The 19139-nt window shown below is 33.8% G+C and overlaps 1 protein-coding gene across 5 annotated transcripts in view; it reads left to right on the forward strand.

Annotated features, from left to right (window-relative positions):
* The window catches only part of HSPA4L (heat shock protein family A (Hsp70) member 4 like), a 52294-nt gene that overhangs the window by 5502 nt on the left and 27653 nt on the right, over positions 1-19139 (forward strand). For 2 of the 5 annotated variants that reach the window (XR_010156694.1, XM_054683367.1), the window contains exons 3-11: positions 6845-6902; positions 8536-8676; positions 11355-11477; positions 13905-14004; positions 14530-14663; positions 16379-16623; positions 16761-16837; positions 17817-17968; positions 18431-18537. Coding sequence is in view for 4 of the 5 variants with exons in the window: in XM_054683367.1 (XP_054539342.1) it covers positions 6845-6902; positions 8536-8676; positions 11355-11477; positions 13905-14004; positions 14530-14663; positions 16379-16623; positions 16761-16837; positions 17817-17968; positions 18431-18537 (1137 nt within the window). In the remaining variant the exon portion in view is untranslated. Of the gene's footprint in view, positions 1-5859; positions 6044-6844; positions 6903-8501; positions 8677-11354; positions 11478-13904; positions 14005-14529; positions 14664-16378; positions 16624-16760; positions 16838-17816; positions 17969-18430; positions 18538-19139 lie in introns of those variants that run through there. The other 3 variants (XM_063809837.1, XM_016952174.4, XM_063809836.1) reach the window with 2 other exon arrangements.

Genomic DNA, 19139 nt, shown 5'->3' on the forward strand with positions numbered 1-19139 from the left:
ATCGGGGGGTTAACTGTGGCTATAATAGATGGGCATTTTCTGGTGATGGCAGTTTGGGATGAAGAAGAGGCTTTTACCTTTTTTTGTTAAATATTCTTTTTACTACATGAATTGGTTTTATATGTTTTACTATTTGAGCTTATATTTTATTTAAAATATTTTAAATGCTGAAGAATTACACAAAGTAAGTCTCCCCCTTCATCCCTTCCCAATCACATCCTAAAGTTTGATTTATGTTTCTAGCTATACAAGTATGTGATTATATGTACATAACTGGGATTTTTTAACAAAAGCAGAATTACATTACATTCTGCTTTCATTAAAAAATATTTTTTAAGTATTTTGCAAATTGCTTTCTTTTCACCTCAAAATATTGTGGACATCTCAAACTTATGGCTCTAATTTACTTCATTCTTTTTGCTAGCTGTATAGTATCCCATTGATATAGTGACTGTTTTGGACATTTCAAGTTAATATTTTGCTAGCGACATATAAAAATTCAGTGAATACCTTTGCTTTTTTTAAATCAAATTTGCTAAGATGAGTGAAAAGCCAGGTTATTTCTAAATGTTTAACATTGAACTGACTTCCTTAAGCACTGAAAAAAAAAAGGTTTAACATAGCACTGATAGTCTTTTAATATGTGGTCATTATAAATTAATGAGTATAGTTGTGTTGTGATGAAACTTTATTTACAAAAATAGGTTGCAGGTAGTGGTAGTTTGCAAACTCCTGGTCTAAACAATTATAACCAAAAGAATTTTAACATTGTTACGCATTGATATTTGTGTTTGAACCAAGTGAATTATAGGTAATATGAGTTTTTCAAATAATATATCTAATATAATAATTTAATAGTTAAATAATGTATCAAATTTAATGTAGCTAGTATACCTAATCAGCTTTTAAAATATTGTCTACCTCTGTAAATATTTGTGTGGTTTCTACTAATGGCTTCAAGCTAATTTATTTATGATTACCTTTACTAAGCATTTGAAAACTCTTAAATTATTATTGTTTATATATTGTTAAATGTTTAATTATTTGTCCATAATGAAAAGCTGAAAGCTTTGTTATTACTAAATCATATGTGCCCAGAAGTCTTATTTTTAAGTAGCAAGCTAGAAAGCAAATTGCAGCAGTGAGTTTTTTTTAGAGCATTCTTCCCCCTCCCCCTTCTAGGGCAACGTTTTTTCCAAATAATTTGAGAAACAATATCCAGATGTTTTCTTTGCTGTAGAATTTTGTAGATCCTTTAATTTGTTCATAAGCATTGAAATTCTCCAAGAAAGGGATGTTTTTCCCAAGCTTATTTGAACGTCTGAGGAATTATGTTTCATAGAACACTATTTGGGAAATGTTGTTCTAGGGCAGAGGTTCTCAACTGGAGGTGATTTTGCCTCTGAAGGGATAACTGACAGAATCTGAGATATTTTGGGGTATGTCGCAACTGAGGTCTAAAGAGGAGGTACTACTGGCATCTAGTGGTTGGAGGCTAGGAATACTCCTAATATCTGACAGTGCATACAGTACAGCCCCAGTGACCCAACAAAGAATTATCTGGGCCAAGATGTCAGTAGTGCCAAGGTAGAGAAATCCTGCTCTGTACACATCTTGGCAAGCATAGTTGAAACTATTTGTTCAGCCTTTGATTTAAACCTATGGATTACAATGATAGCAGAGGGTAAAGAGTAATTGTGATTTTATGGAACTGGCAAGGAAAAGAAAAGGGCTGTTTTTAAAGATTAGAGAGTGAGGATTGAATCTTAATGGAGAATAATAGGGAGCAAACAAACTTAGTGCTGAGCTTTTAGGCAACAAATCTCTTCTGGTAGTATGTATTTTCTCCAACCTAATTACGCTTGGCCTTATAAAAATTAGTTTTTTGAGAGAAGAAGAAAATCCTAATTTTAAAGAGAAAATACAGATACAGCTTTCTTAAAGTAGCATCTTGTCATCTGATTTTTATGCCCCTCTCCTACTAAAAGGAACACAGGACATTTAGAAATCTTCATTGTCTAGAATTTTGTGGTATTTTCTGATAGTCTGAGATTACCACACAATAGCAAGAGCAGATTGGATATTATAGATTTAAACTGCATTGAAAACCGTCCCTGGCCGGGCGCGGTGGCTCACGCCTGTAATCCCAGCACTTTGGGAGGCTGAGGCGGGCGGATCACAAGGTCAGGAGATCGAGACCATCCTGGCTAACATGGTGAAACCCTGTCTCTACTAAAAATACAAAAAAAATTAGCCGGGCATGGTGGCGGGTGCCTGTAGTCCCAGCTACTCGGGAGGCTGAGGCAGGAGAATGGCGTGAACCCGGGAGGTGGAGGTTGCAGTGAGCTGAGACTGCGCTACTGCACTCCAGCCTGGGTGACAGAGCGAGATTCTGTCTCAAAAAAAAAAAAAAAGAAAAGAAAACCCTCCCTTTATTTTAGCCATAAAATGACATTTCTAAATAGTAGTCGAAATAATCAATACAAAGTATAATATAGATTATGCTGTATACACTTGGATAAACTGTATCTTTTTCTGTGAAAACTCTTACATCAGCCTAATATGTGTTATAATGTGTCTGTTTCCCTTGCTATTACTAATATAAAAGTTTTGAGAGCAAATAGGTGTTTAATTTATTTGGGTTTTTCTGAAAATACTTGGCAGGTATTTTTTATTTCATGATTGTAACATCCTGGAATGTATTTGAAAGAAAATCGAAGGAGTTTGAAGGGTGCCTTTATGAAATGGGTTTTCTATGTATTTTAAACTGGGCATTTCCAAGCCTGGTTAATTGACAGATTTTTTAACTTTAAAAGTTGTCTGCTTTCAACTTCAGAGAATATCTGATACTGGTAACTGTTTAGCTTTCTTTGTGAAGCGATACATGTATGAAACACATTTCAAGGAACCAGCGCTTAATGATAGTTGAATCTGAATCTTATTTGGCTCTACTGTTCTAACAAAAATTAAACTCTTGAGAATCAACCTACAAATAAGATTTTCAGTGTAGTCAAGTGATGGTAGCCTAGTATTGAAAAATTAGAAGTATTTGAAAGTGTGTCCAAATAATGGAGTTGGGAGCAAGATGAGTTATAAGGTAGGCTGAGAAATGGCAAACGCATATTTTCTCTAATAGATGAGTTTTAGGATGGAATGCCAACATCCACACATTACCAAATTGGATATGTAAATTTTTACTCTGGCAGAGAATATGTTGAATCAAGGAGTTATTTATAAGAGATGTGAAGATGTCATCTAAGCCACTGATTCCTGCTATACCCTTATTTTCCTGTTTTTCACCAAATCACAACTAAAGACTAGTAACTTCCATTTCCTCTTTAATTTGACCATCACTTTTAACATTTCAGTTCTAAATATATATTTGCTTGGATGCCTCAAACTTACCTCAAGCCTAATGTGTTCACAATAGAGTTTGTGACTGTCCTGTCCCCAAACCTATCTTTCTTAGAAAATTTTCTGTCTCATTGAGTGCAAATAGAAACCTAGATATTATTACTGTCACTTGCCTCTTCTTACTATCTAGTCCAGCACTGTCCAATAAAAGCATATGAGCTACATAGGTAATTTTAAATGTTTTAATAGAGCCAGGTACAGTGGCTGACACCTGTAATCCCAGCACTTTGGGAGGCCAAGGCAGGTGGATCACTTGAGCCTAGGAGACTAGCCTGGGCAACATGGTGAAACCCCATCTCTACAAAAAATTTTAAAAATCAGCCAGTAGTCCTAGTTGCTCAGGAGGCTGAGATAGGAGGATCGCTTGAGCCCTGCAGGTCAAGGCCTCAGTGAGCCAAGATTACGCCACTGCACTCTAGCCTGGGTGACAGAGCAAGACCCTGTCTCCAGAAAAAAAAAGTTCCAATAATTAAAAAGGCAAAATGAAGCAAGTGAGATTAATTTTAATATATTTTATTTAATTCAGTATATCCAAAATTTTATCTCAATATATAATCAATATTTTTAAATTGAGATATTTTACTTTTTTAGTATTAAATTTTTAGAATCTGGAGCACAGATGTCCAACCATTTGGCTTCCCTGGGCCCCATTGGAAGAAGAAGAATTGTCTTGGGCCACACATAAAATACACTAACACTAAAGATAGCTGATGAGCTAGAAAAAAGTCCATCCATAATTTTTGTGATATCTGCCACCACAGACAAAAGAGTCCCTGCATTCAAACGGTTGGACACCCATGGTCTAAAGTTTATTTTGCACTTTATATAAGCACATCTCAATTCAGACTAGCCACATTTCATGTGCATAATAACCACATATGGCTGGTGGCTAGTGGCTACCATATGGGATGGTGAAGATCTAGTCTGTCACCAAGTCCTTTAAGTTTCCTCCTGAATATCTCTTCTTTCTTCTTGTGTCCCAGCTGTCACCATCCTGATATAGACTACTGGTAACTTTTTGCTTTCCTCTCATTGGTTAACACTACAGTCAATATGATCTCCAACAAACTCTCTACCACTTTTATCCCATCATCATTTACTCTTCCTTAAAATCTTATTTCCTTGGGTAAGCCTTTCCTGACTCTCCTCCTCTAGGTTAATTCTTGCTGTTACAAACTTTTATAGCACCATGTTCACCTTCTGTTATAGCACCTAGTTTACTTTCTTTTGTGTGAGTCTATAGCATTGTGAGATCCAAGAGAGCCAAAACCATGTTTTCTTTCATTATTATATCCCTAGCAAAACAGTATGCCAGGCATATAGTAATTATTAACAAACATCTGTTAAATTGACTAAATTAACTTTTTAACTGTTTGCTTTCTCTGAAAATCCAGTAGTCCCCAGCAGAACAGTGTTTTGTTCAGCCCTTGGAAAGCACTGCTCTGGAATATTGCCTCTCCAGTTTGTATTATGTATCAGTATGTAGGGTCCTCTCCATTATTCAGAAACATTGAATGAATCCTCATTGAAATTTAATCCTCATTAACTGAATAAATTTTAAGATTATAATCTGGCACCTGAGACCCTATATAATCTGGCCTTGATACTATCTTATCAAATTGTCCTATGAAACTAGCCAAGTTGTATTCTTTTTGTTTTCTCCCTGGCTGAGTCCAAATTATATTCTTCTAGTCCTCAAATGAGCATTACCTTAGGAACCATTATTCCATTCATTATGTAGCTTTATTATGTCCTTGAAAAAGATCTAGGCTAGAAGATCTAGGCTAGTGCTATCCAGTAGAACTTTCTGTTGTATATTTGTTCTTGTATATTCAGTTCTCTGTATATCTGCTAGCCACATGTGGCTGTTGAGCACCTGAGATGTGACTAGTCCTGAGAAACTGAATATTCTAGTTAATTGAAATTGTACTAGCACCACATGGCTTGTGGCTACCATATTAGATAGTGCAGATCAAGGCAGTGGATACCTGTTACCTTGCCTTCATAGAGTTCACGTTCTGGCTTCTGGTACTGAGATACAGTCACTAAATGAATTGTATCAGATGATAATACATACTATGGAGAAAAATAAAATTGGGTTAACAGTGTGAGGTATGTGTTGGGGAGGAGCAGGAATGTTTTTTATATAGGATGGTGAGGATAGGTGTTTCCGATAAGCTGACATTTGAGCAGAGACCTGAAAGGAGTGAGAGCACCAGCCACATGGATGTATTTTCTGAACACTTCAGAAAGAGAGAACAGCATTTACAAAGGCCCTGAGGCAAAAGGGTGCTTGGCATATTCTAGAAATAGCAAGGAGACCAGTGTGCCTAGATTGAATTTGCAGGGTAGAGCAGCCAAGGACTGGACCATGAAAGGCCTTATTGGCTGTTAGGGGGACCCAAGCTTTTACTTTGTGAGGTAGGGCACCATTGGAGGATTATTTCATCATCAGAGAACAGCAGAGTTTCATGATCTTAGTTTTTAAGTGGATCACTTTGGCTACTATATGGAGAACAGACTTACATACCTATATATCAGGAATGTCTATTTCTGCAAGACAAATAGATATTAAATGTTTTCCCTCCTTTCAAGTCCTAATTCAAGAAGTCACCTCTCTTATCTAGAAGTAATTATTCTCTTCTTTGCTAGTATTATTCATAATTCTATATATTCTATTGATTTTTTTTTCAATAGACTATACATTCTCCAAGACAGGTATTGTGACTTGTATACATGGAGTGCCTATAAATGTTTGTTGATTGAATGTAGTTTTCTGTAGTTATAACTGAAATCACAGAAACATTTTCTTGAATCATAACATTAAATGGTATTTTGATGAAGATGTTATTCTGTGCTTGCTCTGTGTTATTATTCCATGCTATTACATTTAAATGTGGTAATTAAAATACAAGAATTTACATAATGTTTACTATGTGCCAATTATTGTTCAAAGCATTTACCTATATCCATTCTCTTAATTCTCACATAACCATATGAGCAGATATTATCACTATCTTCCAGACAAGAAGCTGAAGCACCCAGTGGTTATGTAATTTCCACAAGGTTAAGTGGCAAAGCCAGGATTTAGCCTTTTTAACTGTTTACCTTCCCTGAAAATCCATTGGTCAACACGGTTGAGTTTTCTTTTAATGGGTCATAGATCAGTGTAATTTGAAAAACAATTTTGGAGATCAACATTGTATTGCCAGCTATTAGGACTTTTTTTAAAAATTGTAACATTTATTCTGACCACCATTTTATTATATAGGGAAACTTTAAAATAAATTTTTGATTTGCATAACCTATTTTTAAAATAATATATGGTTATATTTCTCCTTTTAAATTCATTTTCGTATAAGGAGAAGCAAGATAATAGCACAATAATATAAAAGTACCATGGAACAAACTTTTTGTTTTTCTGGTTTAGGGCCTGTATATCATTGGGATCAAGAACTCGAGCCATTGGAAATGCAGCAAAGAGCCAGGTAAATTGTTAATGTGGATGTTTTGACTTACAGGAAGAATTAACTGAATATTGGTAACTAAGTTCCTTAAGTTATATTGTTAAGAGTGAATAAGAGAGTGAGGAAAATAGGACAGGTACTACATCTTTGTTTTGTTTTGTTTTGTTTTTTTAAGATATAATTTGCTTTGGGTTGTAAAATATTTCTTGAATTTTATTTTTTAAAAATATTTTTTAGTTGTGAAGTTAGGGTGTGCTACTATGTGACATCAGTTTTTCCCTAAATGGTCCCTCAGGTGACCATCCAGAGAATAATGAGGGATATTCTGTCTAGAACATACATTTCAATGACAGTTAAGTAACATCTTTGTAAAATAAGGTAGGAAAAATGAAAGAACTAATTTCCAGAGTAACTCAACGTGGCTACCACTAATTTACATAGAATTTGTTGAAGTATTTATATTTTTAGGCTTTTGAAATCTTTATGATTAGAACGTTGACTTTTAACATTCCATGTTATAAACTGATTTTCCTTGGACTTTCATTACCTCCCTGAACTAAAAGCCCTTAACAATTATTTCTTGCATTTTATATATATCTGGGTCTTATATCTCATATTCTGGCTGACCTTCTAAGTGTGTCACAGATAATCAGAGTCTCTAAAAGCAGCCTTTAAAGTCATTTCTCCTAAGGAGCTAAAGAGAGCAACATAGTAATTCAGCATCCCTATAGTTTTCATGTCATAATTGAAGATCAAGGTCTGTTTGGCTTTAAAGGTCACTAGGATTATAGCAACTGGATCTCAGTAATATTCTGTAATTTGAACTGCATATTCTAGTTAAAGAAAAAATTGCTTTGCAAAAATGCAAGCCATTTACAAATTAAGACACTTTCATTTAGCACTATGCTACATGGAAGGGATTTTAATTTACTAGCCTAGGAGCAATCTGCAGCAATGGAAGCAAGATGGTAGTACATGAAGATTTTCACAAAGAATTAGATATGGAGAGGGAAAAAAAACCTAGACAATAATAAACCAGTTTAAATTAAAACACAGAAATGGAAGTGGAAATAAATAATCAAAGATACAGGTTGCATATCCCTTATAAGAAATGCTTGGGACCAGAAGTATTCAGATTCTGTATTTTTTCAGATTTTGGAATATTTGCATGATACAGGTTGACCATCCCAAATCCTGAAATCCAAAATGCTCCAAAATCTGAAACTTTTTAAGTGACAACATGATGCACAATGGAAATGCTCATTGAAGTATTTAGATTTCAGATTTTTGGATTTGGGATGTTCAGCTCGTACTAATTCACTAGAGCAAAAGCTCGAGGAAAACCAAAAAGATGAGTTGTAGATATTTGTAATTTGAAACGTTTTAAAGGTTTGTTCGTTCTCTTCTGAAGACATTAATTTTGAGTCTAACATTCCCAGGATAGGTGGATAATTTGGGAGGCAAGTGTTAAAATGTGTACATTCTCATTGTATGACTTTACCATCAGTTGGAAACCAGAAAAAATGAATGATTATTTGTAATCCTAAACTTGGATGTGTAGGATAAAGGAACTTGGTGGTTGTCAAGTACTAGGATAGAATTTTATTTTGCATTTATTAGGTAACTGATAAATACAAGTGTTTACTGCCAACAGATAGTCACGAACGTAAGAAATACAATTCATGGCTTCAAAAAGCTTCATGGGCGATCATTTGATGATCCCATTGTGCAAACTGAAAGGATCAGGCTTCCCTATGAACTGCAGAAAATGCCTAATGGAAGTGCAGGAGTTAAGGTAAGCTTTATATTCCCAGGGTTACAAACATATCTTCAAATTAAGTAAACCCAATGTGATAATATTGCTATTTGTAGTTTGACCTTTTTCCTCTAGATACAGTACATACACACCCAAGAGATAGTAGTTTTTGTAATAATTGTAGTGAATGCCAGGAGATCTAATTTAGATAATTTTTTCATTCAAATCACACTATTATTGTCAAGGAAAAAAGTGGTTATTGAGACTCAAGAGAATAGTTTTTAGGGGATAAAAATGAAGGTATATAGGATTCAGAAGAATAGACCCAAAAAGTATGTTAATTCAGAAGAATGGACCCAAAAAGTATGTTAATAGCTGTAATGAGTTTAATGAGTTCTAATTTAGAAGAATCTTATACTATAAATGTTAAAGCATACTTTTCTTCCAAGTAAGAGATGGATTCTGAATTTTTAATTTTATATTCTGAGATAGTTGTAGATTAGTTAACCAAAACATGTTTGTGCTGATTTTTTTCAAAAACTAGCCTCATAACACATGGAACTACTTACTATATGGCCCCAAAATTCCACTCCTGGGCTTATACTCAAGGGAATTGAAACATATGTACACATAAAAACTTGTACATTAATGTTCATAAAAGCATTGTTCATAATAGCCAAAAAGTGGAAACGATACAAGTTTCTATCAACTGATGAGTAGATATACAAAATGTGGTATATCTTAACACATGGAATATTATTTGCCCATAAAAAGGAATGGAGTACTGGTATGTGCTACAACATGTATGAACTTTGAAAACATGCCAAGTGAAAGAAGCCAGATACAAAAGGCCACATACTGTATGATTCCTTTTATATAGAATGTTCAGAGGAGGACAAATTCATAGAAACAAAGTCAGATTAGTGGTTGCTAAGGGTTAAGGGGAAGGAAAAATAGAGAGTGACTGCTAATGGGTTTCTTTTTGGGTGATGAAAATGTTCTACAATTAGATAATGGTGATCAGTGCACAGCTTTGTGAATATACTGAATTGTACACTTCAGAAGGATAAACTTAATGCTGTGCAAATTATCTCTTAAGAAAGTTATTTTTAGTAACTAATTTTAGACTTGATATATGTGTTATGGATATGTACACAGTTCTATTTTTAGAAGAGGGTTCTGACTAAAAGGTGGATGATGAATCGTAGTAAGGAGACAGGAGGCTGTTAAAATAGTTGAGGAAGACACCATGAGAAGTTGAAGACAGGGAACAAATTGTAAATCCATATTTTAGGTGAAATTTTCAGGTTACTAAAGTGAGTAGCTGGATGGGTTATGATAGTAACAACTGAGATAAAAAATAATATTCAGATATCTTTTAGATATGATAAGCTCTAGTTAATGGTTACCTAGAGCAGTTTTATTCTACTCCAGTTTAAAATTTGAACTACTTAATTTTGTAAGTAGTTTAACTTCTTAAAGTGAAAATTAATAGATCAGGCTTTGAGAATAGGCTGAGAAAAACAGAATAATGTTTTTAAAGAAAGGCAGAACCAAAGTTTTGAGTGATATAATTTTATACATTCATAGTAAGTGCCTGTAAGCTAGTAGAAAAAGCTTTGAAACATCATCTTTTGAAGACTTAAGAAAATCAATGTTCAACTCCTCAAGCATGTTATACATTTGTTTTTTATACATTTATTTAAATTTATTTCATCTAACTTTAAAAAAAATTTTTTTTTTTTTTTTGAGACGGAGTCTTGCTCTGTCTCCCAGGCTGGAGTGCAGTGGCGCAGTCTCGGCTCACTGCAAGCTCTGCCTCCCGGGTTCCCACCATTCTCCAGCCTCAACCTCCCAAGTAGCTGGGATTACAGGCGCCTGCCACCACGCCCAGCTAAGTTTTTGTATTTTTAGTAGAGACGGGGTTTCACCGTGTTAGCCAGGATGGTCTTGATCTCCTTACCTCGTGATCTGCTCGCCTCGGCCTCCCAAGGTCCTGGGATTACATAGAATGTTCTTATACAAAAGAATACTGTATGATCATGCCTCCGAAAGTCAGATTAAGACTATGATTCATTTTCTCTTATTTCTGTTTGCTTGATTTCTTTATGCACCCCTGGTTTAAAGGCAGTAATTTGGCATAATACTTGTTTTTGAATTTACTTGTAAATAGGTTTGGAAACAAATGCTTATCAATTTTAGGTCTGATTCAGAGTAAATCTTATGTCATTAGATATATATATTTATACATACTCATATACATAAACACATTGTGCTGCTTGAAAGAATGATGTTCTTATTTCCTTTTCCCAAAACTGTATGACTGAAGCTTTTATTTTAAACCCAGGGAGAGTTCTGACTTTCAAAAGAAAGATTATTTGATCTTTTCCTTTTTCATTGTTTGCTGTGTCACATTTGGAAAATGAATTATAAAAATTGTTTTTGTGGGAAGTGGGGATCTGAGAGGGTAGAAACTACACTTTTGAAAATACTTTGGTTATAATACTGTCTGTAAGGTACTACAGCCTCAGAAATGACATAGTCACTGTTTTTAATGGGATCATGATTCTAAAATGACAATCTTTCTGGAATAAAACTTCCTTGAGCAAGGGTGTCTTTTTCCCATTATATGTCTATCACATATACAGTAGATGCTCACTGAATATTTGTTGGATAAACAAATGACTCTTAATAAATATCCCAACTTTTGGTGTTAGGTGCGGTACTTAGAGGAAGAGAGACCTTTTGCAATTGAGCAAGTTACTGGAATGCTGTTAGCCAAGCTTAAAGAGACTTCAGAAAATGCTTTGAAGAAACCAGTGGCTGACTGTGTGATTTCAGTAAGTTTTACTTCAGTAATGAATACCCTTGAATTATATTTTACAGTGTATTAATGTAATATTGAAAGATTTTTCTTCCCTTACACTTTCTGCCCTTATCCAGTAAATAACCTAAATCCATCTGACTTTCTTTTTTAAAAAACTGCCTTATTTGCTAAAGTTTAGGATTGAATTCCCCATAAAATCAATTATGATGAGCAGTGACTCTTAAAAAACTGTTATGTAACTAGTGACTGCTGCTATCTGGGATTTATCCCTAAGAATCTTCTCAGATAGCAATTAACTTCTCACCTGTGAGGACCTTAACATTTTATAGCAAAGGTTGAAAATTTCTAGTTGGGAATTTGAGGTTGTGTATCAGGGGAAAAAAAAGATCTTTAAGGATTCTTAACATTTAAATTATTTACCGTCTTATCTCTTGAGGTCCCATTAAACATTGTTAACTGGTTCTTTACCTACATGTTAACTAAATTGATATATTCCTACTATTAAACTTGACTACAAAAGTTCAAGAGTCTCATGTCATCAGAAAAACAGAATCAGATGATGAACTTTTCAGTGAGTTTAGTAATCAATTTTTTTTCATAGGCATTTGGAATTTTTTTAATGGGAGAAAAATATTAGAGCTTAATATTTTATTTTCTAGCCACTTAGTAATAGCAAATAATAGAGTTTACCATTGACCAGGCACTATTTATAGGCATTTTAACCCATTTAATCTCAGAAGCAATCTATAAGGTAGGGATATTATTAACCCTAGTTTTACAGATTCAAAAAGTAGGATACTGAGATGTCAAATAACTTGCCCAAAATCAGCACAGCTAATATAGTGTTAGAGCCAGATAGTTAATTCCCAAGCCCATGCTCATAATTGTTATACTGCCACTTGAAAGGATATGTTAGAATCATACAAATTTTAAAGATTCGTCTTAAATTCAAATCCATTTCTATTTAATTATATTTTTCCTTGTGTGTCAGAAATTCATGTCAGAACAGAGTAATACAAACTTTTGACCAGTATTAACTTTGTGGTTGGTGCAGTAGACCCATTGTAAGCTCTACAGGGACAAGTATTTTGTCTGGTTTGTGCACTGTTTTCCTGGTAGCTAGAAAAGTACCTGGTTTGTAAGTGCTCAATGAATATTAAATGAACCATGCATGATAACTTAGATTTTTGTCAGGAGGATAATACCAAATCAGCAAAATTTATATTCTTTTCCTGTTGCTAATCTGTTCAATGAAATTTCTAAATTCATAAAACAATAAAATTAAAGGAAGCTACTTATTTGAAACTTAAAACTGGAAGAGCCCAAGTTGTTTTATATGTAAATACACTTAATAGCTTTTTAGAAATGGGTCTATATGTCAAAATACTTCTCAGTTTGATAAAACTAGGGTGTATACATACATACATCTTTATACATTTTAAGACTGAGTTTAATTTTTAAATAGAGATGTAGTTAATGGGCTGGGCATGGCGGCTTATGTCTGTAACCCTAGTACTTTGGGAGACCAAAGCAGGAGGATTGCTTGAGGCCAGTAGTTAACAGACCAGCCTGGGAAACCATAGTGAGACCCGTCTCTACAGTTTTGTTTTGTTTTTTTTAACTAGCCAGGCATGGTGGCACACACCTGTAGTCTCAGCTACTCAGGGGGCTGAAGCAAAAGGATTGCTTGAGCCCAGGAGTTTAAAGCTGCAGTGAGCTATGATTGTACCACTGCACTTCAGCCTGTGAGGCAGAGCTAGACACAGTCTCTTTCAGAAAAGAAAATTTTATATACATATATATGTGTGTGTGTATGTATGTATGTATATTTTTTCAATGTTATTTGGTGATTGTTAAAGGAAATTCCTATTTATCACAAGTTCCCTACAATATAGTTCCCCTCCTTTGAAATATAATTGTTTTAAACAGTTGGGACTGTATTCTTCTGGTTGGGTGTATATACACACGATAATGAAGTAATGTTATATGTGCTCTTTTTTAACATAATAAAGATAGAATTCCATAACAATTCAGATCTACCTGATTCTTTGTAACAGCTACATAGGATTCCATTATATGGATATACCATAATATATTTCTCTAATCTCATTTTCAGACTCTTGAGTTTTCAGTTTTTTATTATGAAAGATGAGCAAATATATTTTTAATAGATCAGACTAACACAGGAAGTATTTAGACGAATAAAACTTAGGCAACTCTGCCATATTACCTTACTTTAAATTAGTATTCATACTTTAGGTCAGATTTTTATGGTATAGAAATTGTCAAACTTAAAAAATAAAACACTGGTATTTTTCCTCTTTAGTTAGAACATCTTTATTTGCCTTAAACTGTACGTAAGTTTTAGGGTAATTATATTTTTCAGTTGACAAAATGTTTACATAAAACATTATACTTAACTGTTGTTTTTAAATACTAGATTCCTAGCTTTTTCACTGATGCCGAGAGAAGATCTGTGATGGCTGCAGCCCAGGTTGCAGGCTTAAATTGTTTAAGGTTGATGAATGAAACTACTGCAGGTGAGCACTTTGCAATTTGAAAATCACTATAAGCAAAATACTGTTCTAGTTTTTTTCTAATTATTAACAAAGCATTTTTTTTTTTTAACTCCAAGGCAAGAGGATTGCTTGAGCTTGGGAGTTGAAAGCTGCAGTGAGCTATGATCATACCACTGCACTTCAGCCTGTGAGGCAGAGCTAGACACGGTCTCTTTAAAAAAATTTGATATATATAAAAATACGTGTGTGTGTGTGTGTGTGTGTATGTACTGATTCTTATAAGCTTGTTACTTCGTAGTACAACTTTTTGGCAGAGGTTAAATATGTCTTAATGGCTTTACAAATCTTTACTATTACAGAGTTATAGTTGAGTAAGGGAAAAATAAAGTTAAAGCATTATTAACCGAATTGTGAAAAGTTCATTTACTTTGAAGATAATAATATGTATTACTATACTGCATATTAAAGTACAGTATCAAAGTGACATTTCTTGTTTTCCAAGTAATTACTGTGCTAGAATTAACATAATTCTTTGTTCTTATACAGTTGCACTGGCGTATGGAATTTATAAACAGGATCTTCCCCCATTAGATGAGAAACCAAGAAATGTAGTATTTATTGATATGGGACATTCTGCCTATCAGGTCTCGGTTTGTGCTTTTAACAAAGGAAAACTTAAAGTAAGTAAACACATGGTTTGTTATATTTACATATGTTAAGAACACAGACTAAAGAACCGTAATAGCTGGGTTCGAATCCTGGCTCTGCCCCTTAAACTATGACCTCAAGCAAGTTACTTAATCTCCCTAAATCTTCAGTTTGTTTATCTGAGAACAACAGTAGTAACTACCTCATACAATTTTTCAGGACAAAATGAGTTAATGTGTACAAAATTCTTGGAAAGCCTGGCATAGGGTAGCTGCTATAATATATATTAGCTATTTTTATTGTTGTTTCTATTGTTAGGTTGTTAAGTCATCTATCAGGAAGCATAAATTATTTATCCATAAATGTAATTACAGGAAGCATTTTCTAAAATGATTCCCATTGATTTTAGAAACCTTTCTATCCAAGCGTTCTAATCGTAATTTTACTTCTATGTGCTTCTTACAAATTAGGATTTATAATCATTTTTACATTGATTCTTTTGTCCAGACTTATGATCTCTCTCCAGTATGCACAGAGTAGAGTTTACTTAGGAGATAAACTGCAACACTGCAAGAGTATTCTGTCTTAATTTATATTACTATAATAGCATCTTTGTAATCAAAAAATTAAAGGGAAATGACTCAGACTGAATATAGGGTAATTTTCAGTATATATTGACTTAATCCTTGGCCTTTAGTCTTACATATTAACTTACTTGAAAAAGAACGTTTTTTTCCTTCCTTTTTAGTAGGTAACTTTGTAGTGAAATACGATTTTTAGATCACAGACCCGTTTGAAAATCTGATCAAGGCTATAGCCCTTCTTCCCAAAATACACACCTGTACTAGTTATTTACCAAGATAATTTTGCATTTAATTTTGGGTAATACTAGACTTCATGAGAGGTCTATACATGGATTCTCCATGCTAGTCTGTGGGGCGACATTCCACGCAGATTGTACTCATATCCTCCTGTGATATTTACCACCATACTACCACCCCACCACCCACCTTCTAATGAAAGAGCTGCAAAACCACCCCAACAGTAGGATTCTTTATTAGTGACTGTTGTAAGTAGTCATTTAACCCTAGGGAGAGAGCCTAGATGTTTGGTCCTATGTTTTCAAGAACTATAGTGTTGAATTTCTATGACTCTCTTCTGCTGGGAAGCCTGTTGCTCAACCAGCTTGTTAAATTGTTACCTGGTTTTTTTGTTGGTTGGTTTTTTGGTTGTGTTTTTTGTTTTTTTGTGTGTTTTGTTTTTGTTTTTGTTTTTTTGTAATAGTCAAAAGGCCTAATTTCTGATCCGTAAATTGACCAATTATGGTATTTTATATTTAATCTTTGAATCTGCTTTTCTTGGATGTTTTGCTCATGTTTATATGCTTAGGACTGTTTCTTTGCTCTCTTAAACTTGGTTTTGGTCTATCTGTTCAGTGCTGTTGTAGAACCAAGTGACTGAGATAATGAGGCTTTAGTTGTTGTAATTCAGTTATTTCTGAATTAGAATTCTTTTAATTATGATATATGGATCTGTAACTATAAAGTAGAAAATTCAGAATAAGGAAATATGTTGACTAAATATAAGTGATAATTTAACTCTGATTCCAAATTCAGCACCCCTGTGATTGGACAAGTTTTTTTAGCATCATTTTTATTTTTACATTTTTTTATTTTAGAGGTTTTTCTTTTTTTTTTGGAAGAATCTATATTTCTGAAAATACAGTTCTGCTTTTTCAATTAAACAGGTCTTGGCTACTACCTTTGATCCATATTTGGGTGGCAGGAACTTTGATGAGGCTTTAGTAGACTACTTCTGTGATGAGTTCAAGACCAAATATAAGATAAATGTGAAAGAAAACTCTCGGGCCTTGTTGCGTTTATATCAGGAATGTGAAAAACTAAAGAAGCTAATGAGTGCAAATGCATCAGATCTTCCATTGAACATTGAGTGTTTCATGAATGACCTTGATGTTTCTAGTAAAATGAACAGGTACCACGTATGTTTTTAGTTTGAAAAGTGTTTACTTATTTTATAATGTTTAGATCACGTCTGATTTGTTTGTTGTTTTAGAAGATACGCTCAACTTTTAATCCCAGAATAATGAATTTTATTCTATTTTCTCACAGGGCTCAATTTGAACAACTGTGTGCTTCCCTTTTGGCCAGGGTTGAACCACCTTTAAAAGCAGTAATGGAACAAGCTAGTAAGTGGAAATTACTGGACTATCAAAACTGTACCATAATGTTGCCTACTTAGCGGGGGTAGATAATGATAAAATAAATTTTTAAAACTTTGTTTTTTAAAAAGATTTATATTTCTCATTTTAGGGAAGGAGATTATAACTCATTATTCATAAGAGTAAGGCAGTATAATTCTGGGTTTATGAGAATTCTTCCTGGATCTTCTTATTGTTTATATCATAAATCTCATGCTAGTTCTGGCCAAGCACGGTGGATCATGCCTGTAATCCCAGCACTTTGGGAGGCCGAGGTGGGTGGATCACCTGAGGTCAGGAGTTCAAGACCAGCCTGGCCAACATGGTGAAACCCCATCTCTATTAAGATTCCAAAAATTAGCCAGGCATGATGGTGCGCACCTGTAACCCCAGCTATTCAGGAGGCTGAAGCCGGAGATCACTTGAACCTGGGAGGCGGATGTTGCAGTGAGCTGAGATTACGCCATTGCACTCCAGCCTGGGCAACAGAGTAAGACTCTGTCTCAAAACAAACACACACACACACACACACACACACAAAACTCATGCTAGTTCTATTTGGAAGTGTTTATAAACTGTAGATGATTCTAAAATGAAATTAATGTAGAAATGGGGACATAATTGCTTTTTCATAAGGATTTTGGTAATCAATTAAAAATATCTTCTATAGGGATTTAGGAGGTAGAAATAAGAAAATTGAAGGACTCTGAAGAGCTCCTTTAAAACCCATGAAGTGCTTTTCTCTTTCTATTGCCACTCCATCATCTGGACCAAGTTGGACCAAGTGCATTGCCTGTCACATAAATAATATTTATTAAATGTTATATCTTTCTAAAAATTGTATTTTTCTTCCCTTTTATTTTCTGACAAGTAAAAAGTCAATCCACTTTTTAAAAAAGTACTCGACAAAGCCTTCTGTTGAGATTTTTAAAGACTATCATTTTTCTCAATTAAAAAATTTTTCCAGACTTACAACGTGAAGACATTAGTAGTATAGAAATTGTAGGAGGAGCAACACGAATTCCTGCAGTGAAAGAACAAATCACTAAATTCTTTCTTAAAGACATAAGTACCACATTAAATGCTGATGAAGCTGTTGCAAGAGGATGTGCGTTACAGGTATAATTGTTATTTTATTTTTTAGAATATGTATTTTGCCAGAAATGAGTGATAGATCCAAAGGGGCCTTTTAATGTTATCTGTTCCATCCACTTATCAATAAGCTAAAGTAAATTGAAGTTATTTCTGATAAATAAGTCTTATGTCTTTCCCATTTATGTTTTTAAGCTATAATAGGACAGTGTGTCTGTAACGACACTGAAAGAATATTAATTTTACAAATTATTGCAGTCTGCCCATTTAAAATCCCTTTTGGAGATGTAAAGATATTCTGTTAATTTTTATAAGGTCACATAAAGAGTACTCAGGCCCTTTTAAATTTTCACTTCTCATTGCCAAAAACCAGTAACTTTTAAAATGTAACAGTTGTAATAGGAGGACTCTATTAAGCAGTTCAATCAGAGTAACCTAGGGTATGTTTTGTATTTGTTGATTTAAATATGGTATACATCTTATTTTCAGTGTGCGATTCTCTCACCAGCATTTAAAGTGCGTGAATTTTCCATAACAGACCTTGTTCCCTACTCAATCACATTAAGGTGGAAGACCTCTTTTGAAGATGGAAGTGGGTAAGTTATTTTTAAAACCTTGATTAGAGCTTGTCATAAATCTTTACCCAGTTAAACCTACTTTTCTAAATTAGAGAAATTTACGCTTCTTAAAATTCTGCCAAATACTTTTAAATAATGTATTAAAGAGATATAAAAATGATATATCACCTATAAATCATAATTGGGCATATTTTTAAATTTATGTTTTTTATAAAAGTAAAACAAGGCTCATTTTCAAATAAATCACAGTATAGAAGTATAAAAAAGACCTGCATTTGTCATATTCTCTCTTAGCCCATTTTACAGACATAAACATTTTTAAAAGCTAGTTTATCTGTCCAGTCATTTTCTTTGACTATCCATAAATAAATAAAATCATACATTTCTTAGGTACATATAGAATTATCTATAAATCTCTAGTGCAACTTAGCTTTTTAAATTATATTGTATTTTATTTTTCCATGTCAACAGACAGTAACTGTTTTTTCAATAATTATATGTGCCATAATAAATTTAACCAATACAGTATTAAGTCATATTTTTGCTATTTTAAACAGTGCTAGTAAGAACATCCTTGTGCACAAACCCTTGTTCAGTTGTGCTTGGTATATCTGTAAGAT

This window comes from Pan troglodytes, chromosome 3 (assembly GCF_028858775.2).
Source record: "Pan troglodytes isolate AG18354 chromosome 3, NHGRI_mPanTro3-v2.0_pri, whole genome shotgun sequence".
Lineage (NCBI taxonomy): Eukaryota > Metazoa > Chordata > Mammalia > Primates > Hominidae > Pan > Pan troglodytes.